This window comes from Ceratotherium simum, chromosome 6 (assembly GCF_057802395.1).
Source record: "Ceratotherium simum simum isolate JZ-2026a chromosome 6, ASM5780239v1, whole genome shotgun sequence".
NCBI lineage: Eukaryota > Metazoa > Chordata > Mammalia > Perissodactyla > Rhinocerotidae > Ceratotherium > Ceratotherium simum.
Window position 1 is genome coordinate 57,941,204 of NC_141905.1, and position 16,797 is coordinate 57,958,000.

The window sequence follows — 16,797 nt, forward strand, 5'->3', positions numbered from 1 at the left end:
TCCAGTTTTATATCTCTGATCCTAGGGTCTCCTTTAAATTTTACACTCACCCATTCAGTTACCTCCTGCATATATCCACTTTGATTTCTAAGAGGCATGTCAGATTTAACATGTCCGAAACTGAACTGGATTTCTGTCTTCCAAACCTGTTTCTCCTCCAGTCTTCTCGCTCTTAGAAAATCCCATCCCATTCCCCCCGTCCTCAGACCAAAAGCCTAAGTGTTGTTTTCAACTCCTTTCCCTCACATTCCGCCTTGCATCATCAAAGCAAGTTGGTTTTATCTTCAAAATATACTCTGTATACAGCCACTACTCTACCTCTATAACTGCCACTCTAGTTCAAGCCACCATTCTCTCTTATCAAGGCTATTGTAATATAGTACTTTCCTCATAATCAGTTATCCATGCAGCCACCTGGTAATCTTAAACAATATAAATCTGATCATGTGACCTCACCACTACGCAAATGTAAAACTAGTGATTTCTATTAAATTCATTATCCAGTCTCCTACCATGGCCTACATGATCTTGCATCTAGATCTCTGATTCTAGTAGATTCCTACTTTCTACCTTATTCACTTTGCTCAGACTATATCAACTTTCTTGCTGTTTCCCAAATATATTATACTTCAAACCATATACTGCTTTAGTGCTGTTTCCTTGCCTAGAACATTCCTGTCCCAGATATCTACATGGCTTACTCCCTCACTTCATTCAGTGCTCAAACATGTTGCCTCTTAGAGTCTTTTCTTGATCTCTAAAAATTCTCCTCTCTGCTCAGTCCCTCCTCAGCGTTTCTCAGTGTTATCAGTCAGGGTTTAGTATCAGGGCTTAGTTATTATCTTTCTACTCTGCTATATTCTTCTTCAGCCACTACTTCTTCTACTTATACTTACCACACATTATTTATCATCATCATCATTATTATTTGTATCATTTGTCTCCTCTGCCAGAATTAAATTTCCAAGATAGGAACTTTTCTCTGTATTTTTCACAGCTGCATCCCTAGTGCCTGACTCATAGTAGACGCTCAATAAATATCTATAGTCCACCCAGGAAAAGAGGCTCAGAAACAATAGAAAACCTTTTTACTTCAACCTAAAAAAAAAAAAAAATCAAAAGAAATTTCTGATCTCTTCCATTGTATTCTATTTTTAGTATCTTTGAAAAATATATAATGACAAAGGCTATTATGAATTCAGTAATGCTCTTTAAAGAAATATGTATTTTGTTCACAGCAAAATGTGTTCAGAAAAGTAGTGGCTGTATATATAAGCACATTTTTATTTACTTTACAAACAGTGCTCATATGGATTTACTGACCTTGTAATGACTAAATTTCTCTAAGGAATTGTGGCCCACAGATTGTGAACTCCTGGTGTAATTGACTCATTCCTAATCAACTTCAGATTTGCATTTAAATGCCTCTTTTTAGCATAATTACTCTACCCAAGACAGTTTGGAAATAGAAAAAATTGAACCAAAACTGCCCTTGGATTTCCAAAGAACTAAATTCATCTGACCTAGCTACTACTACCTTTGTGATTTTGGTTACTTAACGTCTTGGAATCTCATTTATGGCATTATGTATGTAAATATAATTATATGAAATTGTTTTGGTAATATGCCAGCTACTTAGTACTTATCCCTTCTTAATATATATTTTTTTTAAATTTTATTTATTTATTTTCCCCCCAAAGCCCCAGTAGATAGTTGTATGTCATAGTTGCACATCCTTCTATTTGCTGTATGTGGGACGCGGCCTCAGCGTGGCCAGAGAAGCGGTGCGTCGGTGCACGCCCGGGATCCGAACCCGGGCTGCCAGCAGCGGAGCGCACGCACTTAACCGCTAAGCCACGGGGCCGGCCCCCTTCTTAATATATTAATATCATTATTTTTCAGAACTTTATCTCTCTGGATTTATTTCTGTCTTTGCTGTGATTACAGCTTTGCACAAAAAAAGTGTCCTGTCATCTCTGTTCGTGGACCAGCAAAGCAAGCCATTAATTATGTTCTGATTTTAGTTCATAGGTACAGGGAACTTGGTTGAGGTGGAGCAGAAAACTGTCCTTTTTCCATCAGGTATCAATTACCCTTCTATTTTATTTACTTTATTTCTATTTCTTTGGGTTTGCAACATGCCAGACACACAAAGTAGAGTCATTATAAAAATCTCAAACCACTCAGGTAAATATAAGGATATGGAATTAAGAAGGGTGTGTTTGCATTGATCCAACAAACATTTTTTGACTTCAGGTTAAGGAATAGGCTGATGTTAAGAAAAAGATGAATAGGCTCCAGTTCTTTGCTCAAAATCTAGTGGATAAAATGCCAAAAAAATAATTATAGTATAGTTTATGGGTAGTACAACTTTAGCATTGATGAGGATGTTCCTAACTTTGCTTGGGGCTTATAGGATGAGATAAGGGATCCCTTAGAATGAACTACGTTGAGGATTGCAGGAGAACTTTTCTAGGCAGAGGACATGTTATACTCATAAGTCATGGAAGCATTGACATTTATGTAATGACTGATAAGTAAGTCTGGCCAGAGCATAGTGTGTGTGGACAGAAAATGGTGGCAGAGGAGACTGAAAAGGTAGTTTAGGACTAGACAGACTCTCAGTGATCTTGTATGTCATTCAGGAATTTAAAGTCTTCAGTATTGTCAGTGTAAAGCCATCAAAGGTTTTTAGTTTGTGAGGAAGATCAGCCCTGAGCTAACATCTGATGCCAATCCTCCTTTCTTTTTTATTGCTGAGGAAGATTGGCCCTGGGCTAACATCTGTGCGCATCTTCCTCTACTTTATATGGGACACCGCCACAGCATGGCTTGACAAGCGGTCCGTCAGTGCACGCCTGGGATCCAAACTGGCGAACCCCCGGGCCATCGAAACAGAGCACGCACACTTAACCGCTGTGCCCCTGGGCTGGTCCCCATCATAGGTTTTTAAAACCGAGAAAAGATGAAAGAAGTTCAGCAGCAATATGAAGGATGGATTCCTGTGGTGATGGTTGGTGTAGGGGAATGTTGAAATAGTAAGATGAATTAAAAGTTAAGAGATGTTGTTAATAGGTACTGTGATGAAGTGGAAAGAGCCTGGGCTTTAGAATCATAGGCCTGGTTTTAAACCTAGGCTGTCTTTGTAGCTGTATGAAAAAATGAGCTGCTCAGATTTTCGGTTTTCTTATCTGTACTAGGTGGTAATAAAACCTGTTTGACAGTGTTCCTCTGAAGATTTTGTTATAATGAGTATGAAGTAACCTGACACAGTGCTTGCCTGATACTAAGGACTCAATTAATAACCACTGCTACTATTTTCAGCGTGAATGATATGTACTGCAATTGTAGTTATTAACGTAAGAAATGGTAAAGGCCTGAATTTAGAGATGGAGAAGAGAGAATAGATTTGGATCAATCTTTCTGAATTAGAATGAATAAGACTCAGTAACTGGAACACTTGGTGACTGACTTAGGGAAAGAGTAGAATCCTGACTGTCTGAGATTTGTAACCTGAATGACTTGAGGGGGAGAGGGTTAGTGATGCCATTTTCCTGGTAAGGAATACAGGAGTCATCACTGGTTGAGATGAGAGAAGAGGAGTAGAATGATTTTGATTTGGACTTTTTGATGTTTTTGGGATATCTTGGTGATGATATGAAGCAGGCAATTAGAATTAAGATCTGGGGCAAGAGATAAGAGATGGGAGAGTTATCAGTATATGCATGGTAGCAGAAATGTGTGTAAATCTTAATGGCAGAGCATATATTTCAAACCTATCCCCTGTAATCCCCACTGGTGAGCTCTGAATAAATACTTGATTGGTTTTTGATATTAAATGTGAGGTTTTAAAAATAATATCCTTTAGAATGGCCTTGTATATAGAAAAGACAGTGCATAGTTTGATTTCTAATTTAATGTTCACTTTATTTAAACTTATAAATTTAAAATCTAGTTCTCCTAAAATACAGATCTTACTCTAATTTTAACAAACTTTTGATAAATACAGTCATGCACCGCCTAATGACGTTTTGGTCAACAATGGACCCAATATATGACCACATATGGTCCCGTAAGATTAGTACCATATAGCTTAGGTGTGTAGTGTGTAGTAGGCTATACCATGTAGGTTTGTGTAAGTACTGTAGAGGAATAAGAAATTTTCCTTTACCCTTCTAGGTTCTTCCGGCTGGTCAAAGAATTAAATTGACATGAGACAGATTAACAGGAGAAAAACAAAATTTTAGTAACATATACATGAGAGAAACCCAGGAACACCAAGTAACTAACCAAAATGGCTGAAGCCCTCAGCTTAGAGAGAGTCAGGGACTTAAGGTGGAAGGAAGGCAATTCACATGTAAGTAAAAAGGAGCAAACATTTGGAGAACAAGTGTTTGGCCACACAGAAACAGAATAACACAATAGGGAGCCCAACAAACAGGCTTTTCTAGCTTCCTCCCCTGTCTACCACCTAGTTCCTGTTATACTAAGGTGATAGCTCCCTTCCTGAGACAGGTTTTTTCATCTGAATTCTTTTAGGCAGTTAAAGGGGATGTAACAAGAAAAACTTTGAGTCTTTTGTTTCTTAAAAATAATTAGCCTAAAATAGTCCTCATGTTAAAGAGACACGTTTTGGGGTGGCATATTTTGTTCCCCTTCAACACACTCTATGATGTTCGCACAACAACAGTCGCCTAATGATGCATTTCTCAGAAAGTATCCCTGTTGTTAAGCAAGTGTGACTGTATTTTAGTTTAACTTCTTAAAACATTTTAATTTGTAACTATAAATTAAAATTTTTGTTTTGTCTTTAAATATTGATTTACTAAACAAAACCTTCCTAGATACTTAAATAAATCTTGTAAATCTAATCATTTAAATAGGTGATTATTCTTAAGTTGTGTAACTTTTTAAATACACTATGCAAATTTATTAAGATTTCAATCTAAAACCACAAGTCTAAAGCAGCTATTCAATTCTACATTTTAAATTAGAATTACAAGGCTGGCTCTCTAATAGGCCAAATTTCCTTAAAACATTACAAATATTTATCAAATATGCGTAGATTACTTATTTTAACAGCTTTTTTGTGTGTGTGTGAGGAAGATCAGCCCTGAGCTAACATCCATGCCAATCCTCCTCTTTTTGCTGAGGAAGACTGACCCTGAGCTAACATCCATGCCGATCTTCCTCCACTTTATGTGGGACACCGCCACAGCATGGCCTGACAAGCGGTGCGTCGGTGTGTGCCCGGGATCCGAACTCGGGGTTGCCAGCAGCAGAGCATGCGCACTTAACCGCTACGCCACAGGGCCGGCCCTGTTAACAGCTTTGTTGAGATATAATTTACTCACCTTACAGTTCCCCCATTTTAAGTGTACAATACACTGATTTTTTTATTTTTGAGGAGGAAGATTGGCCCTGAGCTAACATCTGTTGCCAATCTTCTTCCTTTTTTCTCCCCCAAAGCGCCAGTAGATAGTTGTATGTCATAGTTGTGCATCCTTCTAGTTGCTCTCTGTGGGACACCGCCTCAGCATGGCTTAATGAGTGGTGCGCAGGTCCATGCCCAAGATCTGAACTGGTGAACCCCGCATTGCCGAAGTGGAGCACGTCAACTTAACCACTACACCACCGGGCTGGCCCTGGCAATTCACCAATTTTTATTGTATACAAAGTTGTCCAGTCATCACCAAAATCTAACTTTAGAAAATTTCCATCACCTCAAAAAGAAACGTGTCCATTTGCAGTTCCCATTTTCACTCTCAGCCCTAGAAAACCACTAATCTACTTTTGTCTCCATAGATTTGTCTTTTCTGGACATTTCATATAAATGGAATCATATGGTATGGAGTCTTTTATTTCTTGCCTTTGTCGTTTAGCATAATGTTTTGAAGTTCATTCATCTATATTGTAATAATATTCCATTATGAGGATATACGTACTACATTTTATTTATCCTAGATTACTTCTTAATACAAAAGAATTAAAGGTTTAGTTCTCTTAAATCATTCCTATATTTAATTCTTTGTTTAAAAAAAATTTGAGGGAAACCTGAAAATAAGTGAACTAAGCTTCTATCATTAGTTAGAAAAAGAACAAAAGAATAAACCTGAAAAAAATAGAAAGATAGAGTGAAAATTAATGCACCAGAAAACAAAGATATGATAGAAAAGATCAAAAAAAGTCAAAAGTGGATTTTTTTGAGGGGGAAAAACTCAGAAAACAAACCTGGCAAGATTGATCAAGGAATAAAAGACACAAATAAATAATATTATGAAAATGAAGACTACAGGTAAAGAAGAGATTTAAAAGATAAGGGATTTATAGCAGCATTATTTACAATAGCCAAAAGGTGGAAGCAACCCAGTGTCCAGTCACAAAATGACATATACTGTATGATTCCACTTAAGAGATACTTACAGTAGTCACATTCATAGAGACAGAAAGTAGAATGGTGGTTGACAGGGCTGGGGGTAGGGGGGAATAGGGAGTTATTGTTTAATGGGTATCGAGTTTCAGTTTTGCAAGATGAAAAAGGTTCTGGAAATGGATGATGGTGCAAACAAGGTAGATATATTTAATGAAACACTTAAAAATGGTTAAAATGGTAAATTTTGTATTTATGTATATTTTACCACAATTTTAAAAAAGATAAGGGAAAATACTGTCAACAACCATATGCCAATAATTTGGAAATTAAATAAAAATATAACTTGCCACAAACCAACTCAAGAAGAAATAAAGAGCTTGAACGGTTCTGTAACTATTAGGTAAGTTTTTTAATAGGTAAAACTCTTATCTCAAAGAAAATAACCCCAGATGGTTTTACATGTGAGTTCATCCCAACTTTTAAGGAGGAGAGCTTCCCAATTTTCTGTCACCTCTTCCAGGATATTGAAAAAGAGGGAATGTATCCCAACTTTTTCTGTGAGGCTAGATGTCAAACCCAAACAGAGCTATTATAAGAAAAAAATTATAGGTCCATTTCACTCGTGACATAGATTACCCTTTTAGTAATAGGAAAAAAATCATTATTTTGTTTTATGTTTTTATCCTTGAATTCTTCTTTGTCTGATATTGTTATTGCCACCTATTTCATTGCTTTCTTTTTTCTTTCCTTTTTTACATTTTTCTATGTAGTTTCAACATATCTATGTCACTTTGAGTCTGTTATAAACTGTATGTTGCTGTACTCTAACAGCCTTTTCTCTTTTACTTAGTTAATTCAGTTAACCTTTATTGTAACGTACATGTTTGGTATTATTCCTGAAATTATTTTTTGTGTTTCTTGTTTGTGCGCTTTTTAGTTTTTTAGTTTTTAGTTTTATTTACTTTTATAATTGACCTTTTTTGTTGTTGTTCTTTATTTCCTCTGGTGATTTGGAAATTCTTCAGCTTTACCCAAACATTTTAAGCAAATTTATTTTAAGCCTGTATTTCCTTATCAACATCAAAGATTGATGACACAAATTGCTCCTTCACCCCACATGAACATTTGATCTTAGCATACTTTACTTAAGCATATTTTACTCTTACTTCTTCACCTAAGATTTTGTTGTAATAATTTGAGATGTTATTCTTAAATTATTAATTTTTAAAATAATGTTGCATTCATCTACTTAAAGAATCCTTTCTTATTTGTCATATTAAACTGAACCCCTAAATTAGTAACAACTATTTACCCTTAACTATTAGTTTTACTGGTATATTGCTTACCATTATTTTTTATATAAATAGTGTTTCCCTTTTTAGGAAGTCTTTGTTCTGAATGACTTTTTATTGAGCTGAACTGCTTTAAGTAACTCTTACCCCCAAAGTGAATGGCTATCCTACTTTCCAAATCAGAGCATATCTAGTACAGTTGTGCATTGCTTAACAACAGAGATACATTCTGAGAAATGCGTCATTAGGTGATGTCAGCATTGTGCGAACATCATAGAGTGTACTTACACAAACCTAGATGGTACAGCCTACTACACACCTAGGCTATATGGTTCTAATCTTATGGGCCCACTGTTGTATATGCAGTCTGTCATTGACTGAAATGTTGTTATGTGGCACATGACTGTAATTTCTTTCTTTTACTCATATTATGAGTAATAGATTGGTTACAAAAAGTTTTTTTTTTTTTACCCTCAGAATTTTGTAAACATAGCTCCATTGGCTTTTAGCATTTACTTTTACTGATGAAATAATTGGCAATCTAAATCTCTTTCCTCTTATTATAAGTAAAATTAAGTAAAAATTTTCCCTTATTTGGAGCTTTTAAACTTTTATTGTTGAAATTCAGATATTTTACCAGGAGAGTTCTACATGGATATACTTCTTTTTCCCCTAAGTGTTCTGACCCAGTACTTCTCAGAGCCCATTAGATATGAAGACTCAAGATGATATTCAACATTAGGAAGTTTTCTTCTTCTCCTTTTTCTCCTCCTCCTTCCCTTTTGTTTTAAATTTAATATTTTTTTAAGTTATATTCTTCCTTGTTACGGAAATCCTGTTTTACAGATATTGAAGGTCCTGGCAACCTCCTCATCTCTAATCTTTTTCCATGGTTTCTGTTTCTTCAGATTCACTGTACATTATGGGGGTATTTCTTAAGTTGGTTTTCTAAATCACTAATTTGTTGTATATTTTTCTACCTAATACCTCTATTTGGTTATTTTGGCAGTTTTTTTTTCTTTTTTTTCCCTACCTTAGACACATAGTCTCTACTCCTTTTTTCAGAGCAGGTTGCTCTTTTTTTTTTAATGTGGTTTCTCCCTGCTCTCAATAGAAATACTATTTATAATTTTTCTTCAAGTTGTAGTGTTTTGTCTTCATTAATTCTGTTTCAGTTTGGGCCACTAGTTGTGATTAGATTATTGTTTCTCTTCAGTATACCTGGTCAGGTTTTTTCGGCAGTTCTTGTGCTAGGTAATTCTGAGAGTGGTAAATGGGCCAGCAAAATGGACTCCTCGGAGTGCATGGGCCAGGAGCAGATGCTCAGGGAGCGAGAAAGAACTCTTAATGAATGTAGTTGTCCAACAGTGGGATGAATTGCCTAGTAATGAGCCTGGTTTTTGTTCATTACTTATAAAAGTTCATCCAAACTTCCTTGGTTTTATGACACAGTGAGATAGCTGGAACATCAATAAAAGGGGATTAATTACTTTTTATTAACTTGGATAGAATATAAAAGATTATATAATCTGGTGCTTTTAAATTATTTTCATTTTGGGGCTCACTTGTTATGAAGTTCAGTGGGGTGTTGGCAAGTAGTTATATACCCTGAGTTTTAAGTGAAGAACTCCATATACTGTCAGTCCCCTCTTTGTTTATTAGGACATTAGTTGATGATTGTTAACAGCAAGCGCCTTTGAACTGATATTTTATAAAATTATAATACTCTGTTGAAGATCGAGCTCTTTTATACCAAGCACCAAGTTTCACAAGATACCCAAGGGACCTTGATGTAAAAATTACTGATTTTCTGATATGCTCCTCGTTTTCCTTCAGCACCTCTTTGTCCCTCACACTGCTCATTTCTGTACTGGTTATCTCAGAGGAGAGGTTCCCAAGACCCATGAACCATTTTTTCCATTCCATCCGTAATATTTTTCTTTATTTCAAACGTATAGGCTAAATTGCTTATCTTAGTTGGCTGTGTATTTGACATGTTCATATCCCGTTGCTTATATAACCTGCCTTTCCCCTTTTGGTTAGACATAAAGAGAGTAGAGATTATGATTTAGATCGAAGAAGGAAATTTGTGAGAAATTTTAATCTTCTAGCTTCTGTTTTTGAGACTTACGTGAGTAAATCAAAAGCTAAAAACCAGGCATGTAGATATAAGAGAAACGTTGCAGGAAACAGGAAGACCTTCCTAGCTTTCCTGGAGCGTTAAATCCTTGAGATAAGACATAAACACATGAAAAGAAAAAAAAAAACAGGGTTTAGATAGCCTCTGACAAATTTTATTTTACAGGATACTTGCATAGCCAGTGCTTTGCACATGACAGAAAACATAAGGCAATTTACATTTATTTAAAAGGGGGCAGTGTTATGTGAATTCTGAGGATGAGGAAGCTGAAAACCAAAGCTCCATGAGGGCAGGCACGGTGTCTGTTCACCACTGCCTACTCAGTGCCTGCCACTGTTCCTGGTAGGTGGTAGGCTGTCAGTTAATGTATGTTGAATAAGCAAATATGTTTGTTGAACAAGTTGAAGAGTGCCTTGAGGGAGATAATGTATTTGGGTAGAGGTGAGATACAAAGACTTGAGAAAATATTAGGAGGTAGAGATGATGACTGAATGAATACATGAGAATACCAACCTGACTGGAGCTCTGAGAATGAGCAGGAAAGTTCTGGGAAATAAGGCTACTGACAGTAGGTCAGGGTTAAATTATAAGCAGCTTTGATTGCTGGACTCAGGATATTGGGATTTGTTTTTCAAACAAAGTGGAGTTTTCCTGAGCAGATAGTGACATAGTCAAAGCAGTGTTTTAGGAATACAGTCTGAAGACAGTGCAGGTCGCAGTGACGAGACTGGAGACCAGCTTTGAGACCAGTTGTGAGTTGGATAGAAATTCTTTGGAAAGCAAGTCATGTGCAATAAAATTATTAATATTTCTTTATATGTAATATATTACATAAAAGTGTTTTTTAAGCCCTAGTGATTGAACATAATGATATGGCTGTCTTTTTCAGTATTTATTTAATTTTCCATGGCATTTTGTTATTGATCTTCATGGCTTTTCTGTGAGATCATGGTATAAATTTTGAATACATTTGTTCTTTCCTTATTTGCCTTTTGTTAATGTCATGCATAGCACATGAGACATTCCTTGTTGCTACGCAACTGCTAAATTCAATATTTAATATTAATAAAACTGAGTGGCATTAAATTCAGTTAACAGAGGATAGCAAAATATGGCTTTACAGTGCCCAATCAATATTTGTAAGGTTTAAGGTATTGTTGCAGATATGAGCAAAAGAGGAGTGACTTGTTTACAGTTACTATTTTGATCAAAATTAGTTGTGGTTAAGTCATTGCATTCATGACCAGATTTTTTCTTGTTTGATTCCTTTCCCTTTCACTGCCTTTTGATGTGTGATTTTGTTTTTTTTAGTGTTTATGTGTTATCGATGAAGTTCTTATTCTGTTTTCTTATTCTTTCAAGTTTTATTATCTTTTGTGTTTTTTAAAATTTTATTTCCCAAAGCTTTTCTTTGCTTTTTTCTTTCCCGGTATTATTTCTTACTATATTTACATTTTTTCTTTTGAAGAATTTATGCTTGGCATGCAAGTTTCGAATTTGTCATAATTTCATATAAACCCAAGTAAAAGCGTATTAGATTGCTCTTCGGGATAAGCGCCACCTGTAATCTCCTTTAGCTCTTTGTAGTGTGTCCTTGGTCCTTTGAAGATATTGAATGCTTTCATTAATATTTGTGAAATCAGAATTTCTTCGGGGGGTTTAGAGGCCTTTAGCGTAGGAGGCAGGCTGTGGGATTTATTTGGGTGAAAAAAAAAAAGCTAATGTTGAGATCTAGTTTGCAGGTCCAAGATAGTTCCTTCTCATTCTCTTACCACCATCTCTCCACCCTCAAAACCCCCAGCCCAGTCCTTTCTCCTCCCTAGAGAGATTATAGTAATTTATTGGAAAATGTTTTAATTATAGTAGGCAAATAATAAACAGGCATAGATTCCTCCCATTTGCTCGAATGGGTAGTTATTTGGGGGTTTTTTTACTAATATACTTGGAATAATTTTGATGGGAAGAACTAAGGAGAGTTGAAAAACAATTGCTCCTTACTAATACATGAAAAATCTAGAACCTAGAGATCTAGAAAATAGTAGAAAAATCAAGTCTCTAACTATAATGTGAATAACACAAACTCTAGAGGTTAACTCTATTGAAAATGATGGCTTAATACTAGAGATAAAGAAATCCCACACATTACAATGTTTTTCTTATAATCAGATAAAATACTGTTTGCAGGGACCATCTTTTCTATCCCCTTACCCTCCAGATCCATTATGGTGATTGTATTTGTGGTAAGGAAATGCTACTTAACAGTATTTTAAATTAGCAATTCCCTCCCTTTTGAACATGAGTACTTTTTAACAATTAAAAAAAAGTTTATAAACCCTTAGGTGATGGTAGATTATGTCACAAAATACATACTGCCCCAGACTACTAGGAATTCAGTTACACTTTTTGTGTTTTCTTCATTACAATAATATTTCTATGCATTTGAAAAATAGTATGTACACTGAATGCACAAGAATATTAATTCTTTCTAAAGGTCATGCTTAAAGTACATATGGATTCATGGACCGCTTGTAACTATTTGAGCTGCCAGTGAGGTCCATGACACATAGTTTGGGAGTCACTGCTCTAATCAGTTATTTCTGTTATGTTATGTAAAGATAAAATCGGATTCCCTTATTCTTTTTCCTCCTTACTCTCTTAATAACCCATAGAAAACAGCAAGACAGCAAAGATCTTTTTAATTGTTTTTCATTGAGTTGATTGGCAATATTTGAGATAAATGAGAAAAGTTTTCTTTGTTTTTCATTTTCTACTTTATACTGGTAGAAGGTGATAATAGTTTAAACATTTATATACAGGTATATTTGAATTTTTTCTCATACTTTTTTTTGTATGTATAATTAATGGGTTCTGCCTTCACTTTTTTTTGTATGTATAATTAGTGGGTTCTGCCTTCATAAAGGAACCAACAGGAAGTTATTGTGGCAATGTGAAATAATTACAAAGGTCTTTTTGTTTTCAAATATTATATTATGGCTTTTTTCTTTAGTGATATAGATGTTCTCAGTGAAGATTTTTCTTCTTCAAAAAACTTAGCTTGAAAAATCTGTTATTTAGTTGATATTCAGAAACATACCATTTAGAGTAATCCAGAACATTGTGAAAATTTTGAAGAAGTTGGACTCTTTCACTGGGAAAGTTACCTTTTTAGATGAAATCTGAGCGTTTATGTAAAGAAGTATTTGGGATTTTGTAAGATGTAAGAGAACCCGTGAATTTCCATTCCTTCATTGGTTATTTCTAGTGCTGTTTTGTATTGTTCTTGAATGTACTCTGAATTCATTTGAGTGTTAACCATTGACCAAAAAAAAATGCTTTTAGATTTGTCATTGAGTTTCTCTCCTCAGCATCCCTTCAGTAATAATCTGGGGATACTTGAGAACTGGAAGAAAATACCATCGTTTTTTCATGCAACAGATTAATATTAAATTACTATAGAGAATATTATTGTAATAATGGATTTTTTTTCATCCTTTCAGGATTTGAAAGTATTCTTGAAGGGCTGTTTGGACCTGCATTATTAAAAGATCTCAGTTTATTTAAAGGTATTCAAAATCTTCTTTTGGTATTTCAGATTTTTTCTGGTGGCATGTGATATGTTGGTGATTTAGCCTCAGTCTCCTTCTCCCTTTTATTCACAGTTTTATGTGGGTTAAAGCTATATCCATGTAAGCATCTTTTTGTATTTAGTTGATCATGCAAATGTATGTTTGAATATTAACTGGTGAGCAATTATTGTTAAGGATTGTAACGCAAGTAAGTAACCTGTCCTACTACTTAGTAGGAGGGGGGTTGTCGTTGTTAAAATAAATAATATTTTTGAAATTCTCTTTCGTTTCCTGAAAAATTCTCTTTTGTGACTGTTAATTTGTTATTCTTACTATTTTTGCAGACTGTGAACCTGAAAGCATTTCTGATTGGACCTTTGATGAAAATTGTCTGTTCTGTTGCTTGAGAAGAGATAAAGTAAAGGTAACCAAGAAACTTGTGAAACTTGTCTAGTGTGGTATTTTATAGTTTTTATTTTTTCAAAATTTGATTACTTTGTTGGAGGATTTGTAGGAAAAGGAAGGTATGATTCTGTATTTATTTATAAAGGATTTGATAGTAACTCAGTTTTGCAATTTGGACTGTTTCTAGTCTCTTGATTAGCCTATTGTGAAATCTATATCCCAACATGCATTGCTTTATTTATATAGTTCACCAGGCAGGATAATTAACAAGGTCTCAAACAGTTGTATTTATTTTAAATATGAAATGTATGGTAATTCAGGTAATAGGAGTCATTTGTACAAAAAGAACGGTAACATGGATCTGAACCAAGTAGTTACTAATTCATGTAGTTTTATGATGGACTGTGGCTTATGCATTAGTATAAGATGTTTCTTCATAATATTTGAGCGTGAATGCTGTTTATATTTCCATTGTAGAAATTGACTGTATCTTTGGGTTTCTGTTTTATTGCTTTGTGTTAAATAGAATTTTGGTTTAGAAACACTTCAATTGTTGGAAACATTTATTAATAATTGTTTACTGTCTTATGTTTCTTTTCATGGTACTTCTGTTACCTGTTTTAAAGCTTTGGAAACATTTTGAATTCCTTTATCTCTCTTGTACACTACCAGCTTCAAATCATTGACCATGTTCTCTCAGTTTTTCCCTCATACCGAATTTCATTCTTTTTCCACAGTCATCATTGTAGTTCAGACCATTAGCATTATTTCTGGACTATTGAAATAAGGTGATTGGTCTCTCCCAGTTTTCTTAAGTCTATTAAATAGTGCTACAAGATTAAACTCCTTCCTGCCAACCCTCACCCCTCATATAATGTAAAAATGTTACCCTATACCCAGTCTCCAGTGACTTTCTCATTGTCTTCTGGATTCGTTAGCCTAAGGTTCAGTGCCTCAGTACCCTCCACAGTTCAGTCTGCTTCTCTTTCTGATGCTGCCCCAGTAGTCTTACATACAGTTTTCTTTCAGCTAAACTGGTCTGATCATTTGTATTAAACAACACGCTTTTACCATTTGGGCTACAGAATTGCATACTCGTTGTTCTCTGTAGCTTGAAATTACTTTGCTCTTACTCTTAGCTTAAGCTTCTCCCTTCTTATAAATGGAATACCTCTGCTCTTATTGTGTTTCAACTCTTCACACTGTTGTAATAAATATTATCTATACTAGTTATTTGTCAATTAATATTCTACCTTATTTTGTTCATCCTGTTCTATGTTTGAATCTTATGTTCCTGACTACATTGTTAACCTCTGAAGACTGTGAACCCTGTTGTATGCTTCTTCCTACCTCTGCATGTAGCCGCCGTACCACTATTTACCATGGTTGGCAAGTTGCTTTAAAATCTGAAAGCCAGTTTAAGAGCTTCTAAATGTTCTTCTTTTGTGGCATCTTTTTCTTGCTTACTACATGAAAACGTTGTTGCTGTGACTATCCAGGATGGTCTGTTTTCATTGAATTAATCAGAAGTGTTTTGAAATTTAATGTGGTTTGAAAAAGACCAGAAAATTAAGCAGCTGCCAGTGAAGTTGAAATTCATCATTTTAAACTGTGTTTGTGTCTGTGTTTTGGCATGTTGTGATTATTTATTGAGCAAGTGATTTAATAGAATAGAAGAAGCAACTATTAATTACCTTTGTTTTAGAGTGGGATTGGGAGGAAAGCCCTTCTGTCTATGTTAGTAATTGAGTATAGTATATTCTTGTAATATGATTGAGTTTTACATTGCTATATGAGGGTAAAATATTGTATGAATATTTTTAGAAGATAATACAGAAATGGCAAGGCATGGAACCATGTAACATTTGAAACAGCTGTTCTTAGTGTTTGTAGTTCTACAGTTTTAGTTGGTTTCTAATTAGAATATTTCCATTTGACAACTCAGCTAGTTCTGGAAGGCTGTTTTTCTCCATTAGACACTTCCCTACTGTCTTTGGCATTTATTTTTGTCAGAGACAGCCATAACATCTATAGTGGAAAATAGGAAAAGAGAGAGCCTAGAAAATGTAAACTGTCAAGTATATGTCTTTAATTGTGTTAGATTTAAAGTGATTGTGCTGGAAATTTTTTCAGGCACTTGGAGCATCTCATCTGAGAAGGACTAGAATCTGGAAATTAGATATATCCACTGGTTTAAGGCTTGCACTTCAGGGCTAGCTTGAGATTTCAAAAAAGAAGGAAATATCTGGAGAGTATGGTAACAGCCAATAGGTGGCAGCATTGAGCAATATATTGGAATCTTGAGTTTGAGGTTGGTATAGTGAGATATTTGGATAATGTTTGGAAAAGCTGTTAGAAATATTGGTCTGACATTTGAGAAAGAAATGGAGGTTATGCATATTTTTTAGTTAATTGGATTTTCAGTAGATACTGAAGCCTTTAGAATGCATAAAGTAAATGCATTGTTTATATTTACTTTTTAAAATATGTAGGTGAAAAATACAAAATAGCTTTGGAAATAGAACAGGGATTCACCTAGAGATTAGTAAGTAAAGCAATTGTTGATCTACATACACTTCAGGAACTTACAGTGGTTAGAAAATATAATTTGTAAGGGAAAGGTAACTAATATTTTTTGAGCATCTACTATGTGCTACTTTTATTTGTTCCCATTTAATCCACACAACAACCCTATAAAGTTGGTTAAAGGCATTCCAGTTTTACAAATAAAGAAATAGGAAGGGTCAGAGAAACTAAGGTATGGGCAAAAAGTCACCAAGCTGGGATTTGATCCATGTTTTTAGAATACATGCATTTTGAAAACAAAACTAGGAACAGGAACATGGAATGTAGAGAGCAAGAATTGAGGATTTGGGATTACTCACTTTGAAAGAGGGAGAGAATAAGAGTATAAATGGGCATGAGTGTATTTGAAATAGCTAACCTCAGCTCTGCTGTGATTTTGTTAGTGAGTGAGTGACTGCTGGCTGGCTGGCTGGCTGGCTGGCTGGCTGGCTGGCT

General features: G+C 35.0%; 1 protein-coding gene across 8 annotated transcripts in view; it reads left to right on the plus strand.

Moving 5' to 3' along the window:
* The window catches only part of LCOR (ligand dependent nuclear receptor corepressor), a 134,311-nt gene that overhangs the window by 42,037 nt on the left and 75,477 nt on the right, over positions 1–16,797 (plus strand). For 7 of the 8 annotated variants that reach the window (XM_087432356.1, XM_087432355.1, XM_087432357.1 and 4 more), the window contains 2 exons: positions 13,303–13,368; positions 13,716–13,795. In XM_087432356.1, the coding sequence (XP_087288482.1) occupies positions 13,303–13,368; positions 13,716–13,795 (146 nt within the window). Of the gene's footprint in view, positions 1–13,302; positions 13,369–13,715; positions 13,796–16,797 lie in introns of those variants that run through there. The other variant, XM_014785609.2, reaches the window with a different exon arrangement.